The sequence below is a fragment of the Acipenser ruthenus genome, chromosome 1 (genome assembly GCF_902713425.1).
Source record: "Acipenser ruthenus chromosome 1, fAciRut3.2 maternal haplotype, whole genome shotgun sequence".
NCBI lineage: Eukaryota > Metazoa > Chordata > Actinopteri > Acipenseriformes > Acipenseridae > Acipenser > Acipenser ruthenus.
The window spans coordinates 33,190,220-33,205,962 of record NC_081189.1 but is presented as its reverse complement, the minus strand read 5'-3'; the positions used below and the strand labels follow the sequence as shown (position 1 = coordinate 33,205,962).

The 15,743-nt window shown below is 36.4% G+C and overlaps 1 protein-coding gene across 6 annotated transcripts in view; it reads right to left on the bottom strand.

Annotated features, from left to right (window-relative positions):
* LOC131737105 (interleukin-11 receptor subunit alpha-like) overlaps nt 1–15,743 on the bottom strand; it is a 51,104-nt gene that overhangs the window by 17,595 nt on the left and 17,766 nt on the right. For 2 of the 6 annotated variants that reach the window (XM_059023904.1, XM_059023879.1), the window contains exons 2-5: nt 5,944–6,040; nt 4,509–4,569; nt 3,721–3,887; nt 271–385 (exon numbers count right to left, since the gene is read on the bottom strand). In XM_059023904.1, the coding sequence (XP_058879887.1) occupies nt 271–385; nt 3,721–3,887; nt 4,509–4,569; nt 5,944–6,040 (440 nt within the window). Of the gene's footprint in view, nt 1–270; nt 386–3,720; nt 3,888–4,508; nt 4,576–5,943; nt 6,041–10,596; nt 10,663–15,743 lie in introns of all 6 variants that reach the window. The other 4 variants (XM_059023888.1, XM_059023873.1, XM_059023912.1 and 1 more) reach the window with 3 other exon arrangements.

The following is a 15,743-nucleotide window of genomic DNA, read 5'->3' as shown; positions in this document are numbered from 1 at the left end:
ATGACTGTATGTGTTAGAGAGGGGCTGCATGTATTGAAAATGAAATAAGTTTGTTACTGATTTTATCAATTAACATCGGTACCCTTTCCACTCCTCACTTCATCACAGCTTGGTGTAAATATTCATAACAAATACGTTCTTTAAAAGTATACCATAAGACTAGATAATGATGAAGGTAATTGCTGAAATGTTTGTTTATAGGTACATTGGTAGGTTTGACAGATAATACATGGCATTTGAATGTATTCTTTAAAAGAATGAATCTCCCACCTGAAGGTTGAAATGTACTCGGTAGGCAGAAATGTCTTCACATTTTGCTCCCAGGAACAGCAGATGCTGTAGTAATTTGCTGCTATGCAGTGGATTCTCAGTAATGCTGGACCATCTGTGTGTTTAAATGAACAACAACAAATGAACACTGCTAAGTTTCAAGGGTTTTCAAATCACCCCAACATATCCTAACATTTTCTATATGAAAAAAACACAATACAATACCCCTTGTGAAGATAACTTCCTTATATTGCAATGTATTGGCCCTGTATATACGTTTCAAGGCATTTGCATTACTATGTTGCAGTTTACCTTGCTGTTAAAGAGCTCATATGTTGGAAATTCAAAAACACGTCTATGGATTTTTAGAGAATCATAGAATATTGCCGTGTACACCCTGTAAAGTCACTGTCTGTACTTTATTGTAGCATTTAGTAGACCAACATTAGGTCTGCAAAACCAGCTAAAGATTACTTTTTATATAAAAAGGCCTGCATATTAGTCCCCTCCGTGTTATTCTGTCCTAACCATTTGGTCCCAAGTAGAAACTAATTGCTGTCAACCACGATAAAAGGAGAACTGTTAAAGGAAATGTGATGATGTGTTACAGATACAATTCTCTCAGCCTTGTGCAGAAATAAACACAGAACAACACACCTTTACAGGTAACCTACACTGCTATACTGCTGTACTGCATGCTTATCAGTCATACAGACATTATCTGGTATATGTTTAATTTACGTGACAGAACATTTAAAAACTTTCATAATCGCAGACAGATGGGGCCACACTGCATTTTGACTAATTACAGTACAAATACAAACACAATTTTTCTGAGAGGAATAAAAAAAAGAAACAGCTTAGTTATTGCTAATATTACACCATTAAAATAAACTTTATAAAAGGCCCTCGATCTTTTGGAACTTTAAGACAGGATAGTATTTCAAGTGGATTTAGTGCTGTGGTAAATAATATACTCCCAAGTATCCAAATGTGGAAGAACTGTATGCAAAGCCCAAATCCAAATCTGGGAAACAGCTCAAAAACTGTATGTGACAAATTGAGCAATTTTTAATAGAAGACATATGAAGCTTGAGATCATCCATATAACAATAACCCACCAAGTCAGCATAGTTAAATATAGGACTTTCTCTCTTTAATAGTAGTTCAAAGTAGTTAAACATAAACATATTCACTTAACAAAAGGGGCTATTTGCAGTTCCAGAGCAATAGGACAATGCAAACAGGAAAACGAATACCTGGCTTTGTCCTTTGCTGGTTTTAAAAATAGTTTGCAGATGTCTGTTTTTCTTGGATGCAACCTTTAACTTGACTTCAAATAACTTAACAGAAAGGTTTTGAAACTGTATGAAACTTTATAATGCTGCCAGATATTCTTATCTCAAATTAACCAGTTCTAAGATGTGATTTAAAAGAAAAACAGGACAGCTTCAAATGCTTTGTTTATGTTGTTATATAAACTTAATTATCCACTGGGGACATATTCTTATTTGAAAGTTTAAGCAGCTCATCAATGCTGGGCTGACGTATTGCAGGCTGTAGTATTCATGGAAGGCAGTGCAATTTGATGTGTACAGTAGGTGCGGCAGCCAGCTATGCATCAGAGGTGTTGTCGGATGTCATTTTAGAAAGCTGTCGTGGTCATGTAATAGCATTAGTGGCACTGGCTATACTCCTTGAAGGTACCTGTTGTCTTTGTGCTATACAGCACTGTCCTGTCATGACATGTTTTGATTATTCAGGTTAATCAGTCATCAAAAACACGATATAAAAAAAAAAAACTTTACTGTGTCTATTTTAAATGACCGAACAAAAACATGAAAAATATGCTGAAAAATAAAATATTTAAGACGAATAATCCTTTATAAAAGTTTACCACAGTAAAAGCATAACAAAGTGTAATAAAGCCCAGTGAAAGCATGGTACAAACATAGATAAGCATTGTAAAGAATGGCATGGCAGACCAGGATAAAGTATGGTCAATGCATTTCATAGCCATGGGAAAAGCATGGTAATACTGCAAAAATACCACACAAAAATACTGTGGTACACTTTTAAAGGGCCATTTGGCTGGGAAGTGGATTTTTGGTCTTTACCCTTACACTGATGACCATGTAATAAGAAAAGTACAGCTCTTGATCTATGTAAAATAACACTCTAAATTCTAGTGCTCAACAATAAACAATCTCTCTCCCACCTTTATCTTCAGGAAACCAAAGACTGTTGGGAACTGCCCTTCCTCTTGCCAATAAGTTTCCAAATTTCCAAGATAGTTCAGAGTCATTGTAACATGTTTGTTAACTTTACATGCAGTTGAAGGTATTGTCAATTACTCAGTGATAACCGCTGCAGAAAATGGGTATCATAGAAAAAACATAACGCTGCTTGCACGAAACTGGCCAATAAATGGTGTACTACATCATGACTATAAGGAATTCCTAAACATGAAGAAAGTTGGGTAGGATATACAGGGTGATTATAAAGTAAGTTTACTACATCAATAATATGGTGTGTTAATGTGGTAAACTTACTTTATAATCACCCTGTGTATATGCTGTTATTACCATTGACCAGATATGAAGCTCAGCTGAGCCTTGAATTTGAACAAAATTACAGAGGCTGCACTGGGAAATTACAGCCCCTGGACCTAAAATGGCAAGAAATTTGGCAGTGATTAACCAACAAACCTGGTCCAGCAAAATCCCCTGTAAATTTGACTAATTTACAATAACTGTGGGACTTAGAGACTTTGGGGACTAGGGTTTTAGGCTCATTTGGTGCAGGTATTCATTAACCAGTGTTAGCATGTCATGTTGATAATTCCCTGATAAAATAGTACATTTTGATGTTGGTATTAGGTTGTTTTGACTAGCACTCTAGGCTGAGCATGGAGGATTGTTACAGGCGTGGTGTGTGTAAATCAATAGAGTTAGAGAAGTAGGCAGGTTCAATAAATAGGATGGAAAAAAAGGAGTTGAGACATTGGATGAGCCTGTGCAACTGTGACTGTTGCACCCTACATCTGTGTAGGTCAAATAAAGTGTGTTTTACCCTACCAGTGTAATTAAGGGATTATTAGTCTCTATACATCTTCCTGAACCCCTCCACACCTGACAGGCCCCTTACATACCATTATATTTTATGTAACTTGTGCTAGAGAAGGTCCTTAGCCATTTTCGTGACAAATGAATGAGCGGTTCTTGAGATAATTGTAACACTCTAAATCTCTAAAACAGGTCTCTATTGTGTACTATCAAAGGTTAATGTCATATGAGACCCTGCTTTATTCTAAACAACACGCTTCCTTTGGATACAACGGGCTTGCACAAACATCACAGGGATTAAACTAGAAACCCTCAGGACGTGGGTAATTCAATTAAGCTCCAGCAAAACAGGCTGGGGATAGGGGTGCATGTACCAGTGACTTACATCCAAGCCTCAGTGCGGTGGCTCTCAGGAGCTGCCCCTTCTTGTCGTGACAGCTGTAGTTGCCTTCCATTGTGGAGTCTGAATTGGTCAGGATGAGATTCCCATTCTGTAAGACTGCAAATGAGGAAGCAACTTGAGTGCCATTCAGTCGCCACTCCACTGCAGAGCTGTCAATACAAAAAGAGGAATCAAATGAAAATGACACCTACATTTGTATTGGTTATCCATGTAAGCTTAATCATTTTCATTGGCAAAGAAGTGTTGATTTTGGTTGACTTTCTTTTGAAGTTATGATTGCGATTTGAAGTTATGGTTGATTTTATTTGATAATAGATTCTGAAAAAGTACAATGCTTGCTCAGTAGCCCCATTTAAACCATGACATGGTGAATCCACACCAAAGAAAGACCTGATTAACAAAATACCAAGCACTGCACATCTAAATAACTACTAGACGGACCAAGAGCATATTTATACATGGGAAGATAAATAACAATTCCTAGAATTGCAATGTAAGAAATTAATCAAGAAACAGCCTAACATATATGTAAGCCCCTCCCCCTTCTTTTCTCAAATGCTATAGAAATACATACATTTGTGGTAAAGGGGAATGGTTCAACTTTCATGCAGTCAGCATATTATTATTATTATTATTATTATTATTATTATTATTATTATTATTAACAAACACTAATTTACAAAAAGTTTATTTTTTTCTGAAGATGCTTCTATTGTCAAATATTTTACATAATACAATACCCTTACCCATATGGAAAAATACCTACATACCCATTTCTGGAAGCACTGCACAAAAGAGTTACATTTGATCCTATTCTTCCATACTGGACATCTGAAACTTGGCAAGAAAGAGCAGATAGTTAATAGAGCTAACCAGGGCAAGCCCCTGTGAATAGCACAGTGTATGCCCCTAGAGAGCATAGCTCTGCTTTGCCAGACCTTACATAGCACTAGGATGGCTAATCCAGTCCCTGACTTTGACTTAGCACAGCCACATGGTAAAAGACAATACGTTTTCATGAACAAGTACAAATAAACTGATAAGTAAACTGATAACTGACAAGGATAACATTTCTTTTTGGGGAGTAGTAGAAGGACAAGAATAAAAAACAAAATGTCTTTATCCATGCTCATGCTCAATCCTCAAACAGACCATTTGCGTTTCTCAATCACTTTCAACTGAAGGAAAGGTTTGCAATTGATATTGTAGTAGTATGGTTTAGTAGTATGGCAGACAAGTATCAAACAGGCTCAAAAGTGTCTATACAGTATTACAGTTAGAAAAAATGAGGAGTCATTATTAACATAAACTCTGTAAAGAGCTGAGACAAGAACTGTGCTTCATGTTGTTTGTCCAGATCAAACTGTATCACCACCTGCAAATAAAAATAGAGCAGCTTCCTGTGAAACTGTGTAATTTGAACACTAGAATTACTAATGGAACTGAAAGAGGTGTGAACTTTGTGAATCAACAATCTGTTACAAAAAAAAGAAACACCAAATACCACTCATTAAATTATTACAGTGCATTACTCTAAAGATCATAGTACAACCATTAGCAGACCCACAGCACCAGCAGAGGCAACAAATATTGCATAATGGTACTGCCCCTTCTACAGACATGGTAGCATGACACTGCAATGTATTACTAGAGCTTATTGGAAGAATCAGGCTGTTCGCTTGCATCAACAGCCTTTTGCTTACATGCTCACATTGAGCAACATGATTTTCGCACGAATAATCCTGGATTCAAATTAAAACTGAACGCTGTCTTACAGTAAAATTTGATTGATAACTTTTGACCTTTGAGCAAGTATGTTTCTAAACTGGTTGACAACAAAGATCTGGTTATTCCTGACCTGCTATACAATATCATACATTGCTTTTTCTGTTTGTGAACAGATAAGCAGGCCTGCAAGAATTGTGATATACGGCCTTCTTACACTGACAGTCCCACAAGGGAAAATGGTCTTTCCAGCACACAAAGTACAATTATTTGCATTCTGGCAGTGGCTTTGCCAGAGGCTGTTTAGATACTGAAAAGGCCTCTAAGAAAAACAAAGAGACCAGTCATTTGACTTTTTTTTCTTTACAAGCATATTAAAACAGAAAAAAATGATTCCACACATGATTACAGCTCATACACATAAAAACAGCCACTGTGAAGATTAATTTATAGTATGCTGTGTGAACAGTGCAAACTTACTTTCATTCGTCCATATTTCTGCCTTGACAGGGATGGAGATTAGGGATGTGATTAGAGTGATGATCACAATGCCTGGACATGATGCAAAACCAGTCATCTGCAGAACAAAACATTGTGGCCCTTTAATTACACACACTGACCCTTTGGAACACAGCAACAAGAAATGACTCACCCCTGAAATGAGCTATTACTATATCTGATACTGTTCTCAGTATGAAGGGATTGTTCTGGTTACCCCAAGGACACCTTCAATGAATGTCTGTGATTACTCATCAGTACAAAAATCAAATGTTCTGAAAGATGACACAAACAAAATGAAGACAATATGTGTTATCAAAAATCAGGCCCCGGGAGTTATAGGCCTTCTATTTTAGAAATCCAAACTCTGGAGTTCAATAAACATATTTGAACTTCGCAAACAGGCTTAAAACCAAATGAATATAAAATCATGATACACAGAGACAGTCTACCGATTTATGTCTTAACAAATGCATTGGCAAATGTATTATATGTATGAAGTATTGGCTTCTTAGTTTAGTTTTGTGTTAAATGTGTAGTACATAGCTGCCTCCCCAAGATACTGCCTCATTGTGCTGCTCTCTAACTTGGAACTCATGCAGTTTGCATGCAAATGCACAGACTCTCAGCAGGGAGCCCCAGTGTCGACAATAACATTCGTGAGAACCACAATCACAATTTAATTGAAAAAAGTTTTTTTCATGTTTTCGTTTGGTAGAAATGTTAAACATTTAGTGCTGTTCCAGAGACAGATATTATTATTATTTGATTTGTTTTGAATGACTCTGAAAAAGCATACTTGTTTCTAATACAGCCATTCTAATACAGGAATCATAGGAAGTTCCACAAAGGAACTAGCTCAGTTTTAGCTCAGTGTTTCCAGAAAGTGAGCATACAAAGGATAATAAGACAATGTTAGTCCAACACAGCATTGCACCCCATTGTCATGTGGCACACTGAGATCCCAATACCATCATCTGTAATATAATCAAAGAACAATTTAAGTGTTGACCCTGAAATATTTTATAGTCATCCATTTGCCAAATACTCAAACCAATGTAAAAAATTGTACAACAGAATGGTCCATGGACAAATTAAAGAAAATACACTGCAGTTCCTGTATTTACTGTATGTATGCATGCTTCCCAAGTCAAGACATTGTTGTGGGTCAAAAATTTGTTTATTTAACATATTAAATTGCGAGTGTGAATTGTGTCAAATGTTTAAATAACAAAAATATTTCAATTTTTTGCCAGAAGAATACAGCTTAAAGGTCTATCCAGCACCTACAGCACTTTAAATAAACAAACAAAGAAACAAAAAAACAAACACAAAATGCTGGTGGAATCTTAATTTTAATATTAACCAAAAAAGATGTTACAGTAGCAAAGGTATACTACATCACTTAACACTGACAGACAGGAATCATGGCATTTTTTTATATATATAGTTTGAAGTTAATTCTGGTAAATACATCTTTGCCTTTAAGGTTCATGATTTGTTGTTTAAAGCAGCTTGCTTAGAGTCAAGCAGTAAATTTGTGACTAACTGAACTATGAATTAAAAGGCTATAGAAACCCTTTATTATTTGATTCTACAACAAACACAGTACCTTACCTTTGCTGTATCCTGTTTTGTACGTATCACAGAAATGTATCTTTCATCATAATATGATTGTTTTTATATTTTTCTTCACACATTGATAATGAATCAGCCTGGGATTAAAACATTCAATTTTCAAAAAATAAATAAAAATATTTCTCTCTTTTTTTGCAATAAATGAAGGGAAACTCCCTACTTCACTATCTCTGTAAACAGTCCTTGCATAAGCATCTGCCAACGCTGGCAACATAACAGGGAATTACTAATTGTATATACTACATATACTGTTCCATTAACCTCACATCATTATTTGTAACTGTTATTTTAATGCTAAAGGGTCACCAGAAGGGAAATTGCCTTTTCCGTTGAAGGGATGCAGAGATAATCCATGTAGTCAAATCTAATGCCAAAAAATAAATCTTTCTGAAAATGAACCCTTATTTCTGAGTAAATCCTTCCTGCTACACATTTGCTGTTACTGTAGCATTTAGTTATTTTATCAAATGTCTCCAGTGGCATGAAGTGGAGCCACAACCAAACCAAAATAAATTAAACACATTCAGTCGTATTTCATTTACCTAAAGATAAGTTATCAATGTATTCTTGATTATATATATATATCTTTCAACTGTCCGTTTTCGTGACTGGTTTCACAGACCTGGATCAGATCTGATCTTGGACAATTAATTTGGGCTACACTGTATTACAGCCATTTAGCACCAGTTTGTATAATTTCTACTGTTTGATAAAAAACAAACAAACAAACAAAAAAATGTATTAGTGCTTGCTGTAATTAAAAGACTTTGCTGCTTTGCTGTGTTACAGTATTGGTTTCTGCAGTCGAGTAATATACTTAACCTTCCTAAGGCAGAAAATCAGTCAACAACACTTGACAATAATGACTCTGTCAGGCTACTTTAGTTCAGTGCACAGAGTAGAAATTCAAATTTACTGGCTTCTTTAACTGTCATGTGAGAGTAGTTTGATCTTGCGGGTGTTGTTCAGTACAGCAGACTTTCTGAGTCAGGGAGGGTCACTTCAGTCTAGGATTTTGTCAAGGAGCATTGAGTGGGCTGGTACTGCAGTAAATAGAGACTGCAGGTCAAACCACAGAACTCACCCACAGACCTAGGGTACAGCAGGTACTACAAGGCCCATTTCACACACAAATGCTGCTACTGAGCTGTCTCAGAGACATAAAAAAATATTTAAAATACCCATTCACACAGCACGAAATTGCGCAATCTATGCCGGTATAATACCGTCATAACCCTTTCACACAGCCAAAGGGATCCTGTGAGTACAACTTTCAAACCTGTCAGTCAACAGATCGTTTTCATGGCAACAGCGATTTGCCCATAATTTACAGCATCACGCACCGTCCCTTCTATTTGTGAATTCACCTCCTCATCAGCCCGTAAAGTTAACAATTCCTTAACTTATTCCAGACTCATATTACTACCTCGTTCTTGATCAGCCATTGTATTTGAAAATAAATGAAAGCATGTAACACCAACGACAAAAATACCCAACATGTCTGGTACTCATGCAGTCATATGGGATGTTGACTTTCAATCCACGCCCACTATAGCGCTTCAGTGCCGGCATAGCATTTCACACAGGAGTTTAGACGGTTCAGTGTCTTCTCTGAACCACCTCGCAAGGTAGTTAAAATATGACGGCTCTGTGACGGTATAGGCAATTCACACAGACTAAAATGCCACATCAGTGTTGGTTCTGAGCCGCCATAACCCGTCTGTGTGGAAGGTGTACAAGTCATCAAAAAGTCTATAAAAGGTCTTGATAGCTGTGGCAATGCGCCCCGCCCCTGTGTGCATTTGTGTGTTGTGTGTTGCGTGCGTGTGTTAATGTTGGTGTATAGTCATTGGTACACGGGATATAAACGGGTCTGTGTTTCACGTGTATTTAAAAAGTGTAGATTTGTATTTAGGCACGAGGAGAGCACAAATCACTTCACGTGCTGGTTAAATGTAATATGTGAGCACGGGGTTGCACAGAATTAATTCACGTGCTGGGATTCAAGTGAATAATTAATTAGTAATTGAATCCCAGCACAACAGTATAAATAGGCAAATTTTTAGTCACTCGTGGTTAGGTGTTCGGTGAGTGGAGAACGGGATTGGAGTCGGAGGTAAAGAGAATAATAATAATAATAATAATAATAATAATAATAATAATAATAATAATAATAATTATAGGTAAATCTGCTCACCGTGTTTTGTCTGTGTAGTCCGTTTTGTTTGTCTTTTTATTTTGGCGTGTAGTGCCGTGTCCCGTGTTTTTGTGTTTAAAACCTTTTATTTTCTGTTTATTAAATGCTGAGCGCGATCACGCGCCCAGCTTATACCAAACCACATCTCTCTGTTTATTTATTTCCTGCATCTGGTCTGACGCCACCCACTCCGGCCGTCTTTGTGACATAGCACACACAATTAATTTAATTTAACATTGGTTGGATTGTTAGCATTGAGACACACACTTTATAAGTCAAATTAAACATAATTGTATTAAAAAAAAAAAAAAACTACACAGCTCTGTTTTACCTGCACATGGCAGTTAAATAAAGTCCTGTTCGATTCTAAGACTCACAATACTGTACGCAGTCTTGCATTGTACAAAAAAGACATAAGGAGCCTCATGCACTGAACATTTTGTACCATGCATCAATATAATGTGCAGTAGTTTTAAAAGTAAAATACAGGAGCTGTTTCATGACACGCTTTAAGATATTCTAAAAATTCCATGTAAATGACAGATTAATTTAAAGTGCTAGTCAGTGAAGCTTTATCCATGACAGAGAAAATTAGAGCATTTTAAAGAATAAAATGCATTGATCTTAGCAGCTATTTATTGTACTGTTAAGACCTCTACACACTGGATGTGATGTGTCATACGACACACCACACCATGACAAAAAAATAAAATGCATTTTTGATACGAGCCGAATTGGTGTCTATTTTTGCGATATTGTCGCATGGCAACTAGGGAACTGACCAATGAGGAACTCCTTACCTTGCGTGCCTTCAGTAAACAATGGTGGAAGAAAAGATCATTCTTGCAGCATCAAAATACCTGGAGCTGTACAATAAAGGGCACAAAAATGATGAAGAGGCAATCGGGGAGAATACCTGGCAGTCCATTTCCAGGGAACTGGAAATAGCTGGGGTGTATGGTTCATGGTATGGTGTGAAAGGTAGTGTCGCAGCGAAAGTACCATTTTAATCGCAGGACAAATTGCATCAAATCCGGTGTGCTGAGACCTTAAGTCTTGGTTCTGTTAGTATTCATGGCAATACATTTCCTAATCCCCTACCCACGCATAGCACTCTACACAAATCTCTGCCTAAAAGGGAACCTATTCTAGGTAAGCCAGGACTGCGGCAGCTACTATTTCACCCACATTCCCATCCAACTGGCACTTGCCAGAGAAGCATGAGTCAGAATAGAAAAAGGCATTTCAAGATCAAGTCCTCCCTGCCAATAACTACTGCAGTCGCGTAAGAACATGACCCTTCTGTGACAGGATCTATAATTTAGGATCACAAACTTACCAGTAACACACCTTTTCCAAGTGATAGCTAATTGAACCACCATGTACACCACAGTTTTGTTTACTGTGCATATTAATTGCAGCCTTTTCAAATTTCACACTGCTCTGCAGCCCTCTCCCATCAGTTCCCTGAGGACCACACCTAGAAAGTTCAGTGGGATTTTCTGTCCAAGTGACACGCAAGACAGTGGTTCTTGATATGCTACTTACTGTACATGTGATGTTTGTGGTACAAATGCTACACTATAGTGGGACCCCTACTATAACCCTGTAAAACCCAAATAAATATGTGCTTCTTCAACATTTTATAGACAGCCAATAACACTTACGGTAAGTGCTCTAAGTGTAATATACAGTACCAGTACTTTACACTTGATCATGTGACACCTTATTTTATGATACAATTTTTCTTCCAAATAATTCCCAATAAAGTATGCCCTTTGTTTTATATAAAAAGGAACGCAGAACTTAAAAACAAAATTTAGAAACTCTGGTTTGGAACCCCTGCAGCACAATGGATGAGCAAATATTCTATCATTAAATACAGTTAGCATTCGGATATCCATTACTCAGATACATGTCAGTCGTGTTTTACAGTCCTTGTATTAAGAATAAAATCAATCCCCATTATATGTATGTAACAAATTAATGCACTTATCTGTCACATGCAATTTCTTACTCCGTCACCAGTTTTCTAATACAAAGCCCTTCAATGTTACAATGTACTTGTTTATCTGTCACAGCCCGCAGGTTTTTTTTATTGTGCCGTTACACAGCGCTTCCTCCAAATGAAAACAGTGTCATACAGTACTTGAAAAATTCTAAATTACCAATTCAATTCTAACTAGCAAAGGATGAAATGCTAAACTTCTTGGCCTTTAATAAATGATCTATCACATATGTGTTACAACTTGCAACTTGCTTCAGCCATGTGTTATCTGCAAGGCCACATTCATCAAATTACTGTACTTGGCAAAGAATGCATAACACTATGTTCAGAGCACTGTCCTTGACTTGTTGTGACCCCCTAACGTTTTTCTAAATATATTTTGGACTCAATGTGGAAATAGGAAGTGCTGGCTCCAAGTGTCTAGCTTCAAGCTGGCAGGGAAAACAACAGCAGAAATATAATTTTCAAAATTAGTGAAAAAGAAAAAATAATTATTGTAATCATCTACCTTCACATTTATCATAGACATGACATGTGCTTCTGTCATATCTAAATTCTGCATGTGTGTGAGATCTAAATACTGTAGCAAATGGAAGGGAACATAATATGTTGGTAATTGTTTCATTAGCTACGGTGTAGCCTCTTTGATAATAGTTCTGATTGAAAATGTTGATAAAAGGGGACTGGATACACAGGGTTGCATTGCTATTTACTAATGTATATTCTCTCCTGAATTATCACTGTATGTCTTAAAACTAAATTCAGGGGCACACTGCGAAATCTAAAACTCCTACTGCAGTACCTGTGCTTCGTTACAAACCACAAAGCAGCTAGCTGCTGTTTAGAAAGCATAGGATTGAGCACTGTCAAAATGAAGCCGGTAAACCAGGGGCATAGCCACAGTAGTAGAACTCCAATTCCTAGGTGCTCCTCTCACACTGCCTCACCATCCTTTCACTACACAAAGTCAGCAGTTTCTCCTCAACTACAGTAGTTACAATGTACAGAGTGATGTAGACATATATTTAATATTTTTGGACACAACAGTTTACTTTGATATTAGAAAGCACATTTCTAAATGAACACACCACCAGGCTATGGTACGACACATAGTGATTCATTTTACAAAATATGAAATGGACAGCTGTTCAGTTAGATCACAAACAGCTCCATGTCACAGTGTTTATTTAAAATATGGGTTGCAATAAGGCAGCCAGTAAAAAGTTATAGAATTTAAATGATTAATTCCTGTCTGAACTGACACTCAACTAAACTACAAGGGTTTCATAATATCACAACCTGAAGCTGTACCTGTACAGCCTCTGCTAAAGCAAGCGCGTAAATCATTCCTGAGAAAGTCTTAAACTGAATTTAGTGCCTTGAGGTACTGTTTTTTGCATGCCTCACCAAGTATAACCCATCATATAGTAATATACAGGAAACTTATCGTTAACCTTCAGGATGTAATGCAAAAAGTCACTGATTAAATGGAAAACAGTTTTGCATTTCAGACTGCATAAAATATGCAGACATTCAGTATATTTATGAGTGCACATACTGTTTTTACAGTTCTATGGATGAACATTTGTCTTCTGTGACTCTTCAACTTGCTGAATTCATTAAAAGAATTGCATACAACCTCACAATAGTGGGGAACAGAAACAAGCAAAATTGCAGACTGCAACAAAGCATTCCCCCAAAACCACGAAAACAACAACTCACTGCTATTAATAGCTACAGTATATGACCCTAGTCATCTGCAAATGCAAATGGGTGGGATTTACAAGGTTAGGAAAACAGCCTCTAATGAAACGGTTCTATATTGCAGCTGTTCTTCCATGATACCAAATTGAATTGTTTTACTGGAATTCAATTTTAATACAGAATAATAATGAAATTAGCCTTTCAATAACTAATGAATGAAAACTTTTTGAGTATGGGCAGATGGAGTTTTATCAGAAAGGTTAAACATTTAACATTTTTTAACCCAACAGAAAGAATAAACACAGCTGCAAAAACAGTGCACTCAGGGATGAGTGAAAAGAGATGCTGAAAAAAAAGCTGTACAGTGTTCTTTCATAAAGTCAGGTCCCATCCAAATTAGATGACTTGTCACAATATGTTATACTGTACACACAGAATTCACAATTGTTAAACATGTGATCTGCATTTTATTCTAATCCCAAAAGATATACAAAGTTCTAATTACAAACACTCTACATTAAAAAAGAACAACAACAAAATATACTCCTGGGGTTATTAAGGTCTACTTTCAGTTTATAATATTTCAGTACAAAACATTCTACATTAGAGTTGATGGAAGGCTATAGGGGTGTGGACTTTTCGGCTTTAAAAAATAAAAAATAACAAGTGTGTGTGTGTGTGGGAGGGTGGGGTTCCCTTTTCAACAAAGCCTGGGACACACAGAGCTGCCTTACAGAAAAGCGTGTCTCCCTAAACCGGTGTGGCAACGGGGACATAACAACATGACCATTCCAATAACCAGAGTCTCACCATTTCACAAATGAACAAGCTGTGCAAAAGTGGAAGATTATTGTTATAAGTACATAAGTCACAAAACCGGGATGGTTGCACTGTATGCCGTTATAGGCATCACTTTTGTTTTACACAACACTTTCCACATACTTTTTTAAAATACTGGCACCATTTGCTTTTATTATACTAGAACTGGAGTGATTCACATTTAAATGAACATTAAAATACAGTATCTAAATATTAAGAAACTAAAGCAACAAATGGCTTGGTATAGTAAAAAAGCAAAAACTCCTTACTCAAATGAACTGAGGCATAAATAAAATACCACAGTGGTCCATGGCAATGGTAACTGTGGCAATATAAAAAAAAACTTGTGTAATGTGTAATGTCTCAAAAGCAATGCATTTTCTGTCCCTTATCAATATTGCTAATGCTTTTAGGGGAAGTAGAACTATAGTTCTGACTTTTCTAATAAACTTCAGTCAAAATGTAAAAATTAACATGGAAAAAGTAAATAAACTGTCTGAACATGGAATTAAAAATGAATTAACTGTGATTTAACGGCTTTTGTTTGTTTGTTTGTTTTAAACATGTTGCACCTTGTACCTTGTGATATTCTATAGTTAATTCTACAGATGGGTTGAAAGTACAGGGATTGACCCTGCCTTCTGTTATCTGCAGTAAATCTAGCCCATTTTACATACCAGTACAGTACCTTTATATAAAGGCATGAGACAGTCAGTAATATTTGATATCAGCCAGGTTTACATTTTCTTAAAAACATACACCTCTAAAAATGGTATCTCTATTAATTTCTGTCTACAGGGAAAACCCCTGCTTTATCTGTGATGAATGTATGTCTCTGCTCTGTTTGGTTTCAGAAGCAATGCCAAAATGTAACACTTCAGTGCCGAAATCTCAGTAAGAACTAAAAATACAGTAGGCTGCAAGCTGTGGGATGTCTTACAGTAATACTCAGCACTTCATTTTTATTTAGGGGTAGGTGCTAAATGTTTTCTGTTTATATAACAGATACTGTTATACTTAGTATTTGGTTCTTCTCAGTTAATTCAGTTAACTGAACAAAAAATATTGACAAGCCAGTGTCAGACTTGCTAAACCAACCAGCAGTATAGAACAGTTTGGATATCAAACTATTGAATTCATTCAAAATACTTCAAACAGCATATAAGTGACATTCAATCATATTTTCTAAGAAACGTTAGCCAAAATATAAAAAATAACGACACAGAAACTGTCTAAACATGGACTCAGTAGCAAATAAACATTATTATTATTTATTTCTTAGCAGACGCTCTTATCCAGGGCGACTTACAATTGTTACAAGATATCACATTATTTTTACAAACAATTACATTACTTTTTACATACAATTACCCATTTATACAGTTGGGTTTTTACTGGAGCTATCTAGGTAAAGTA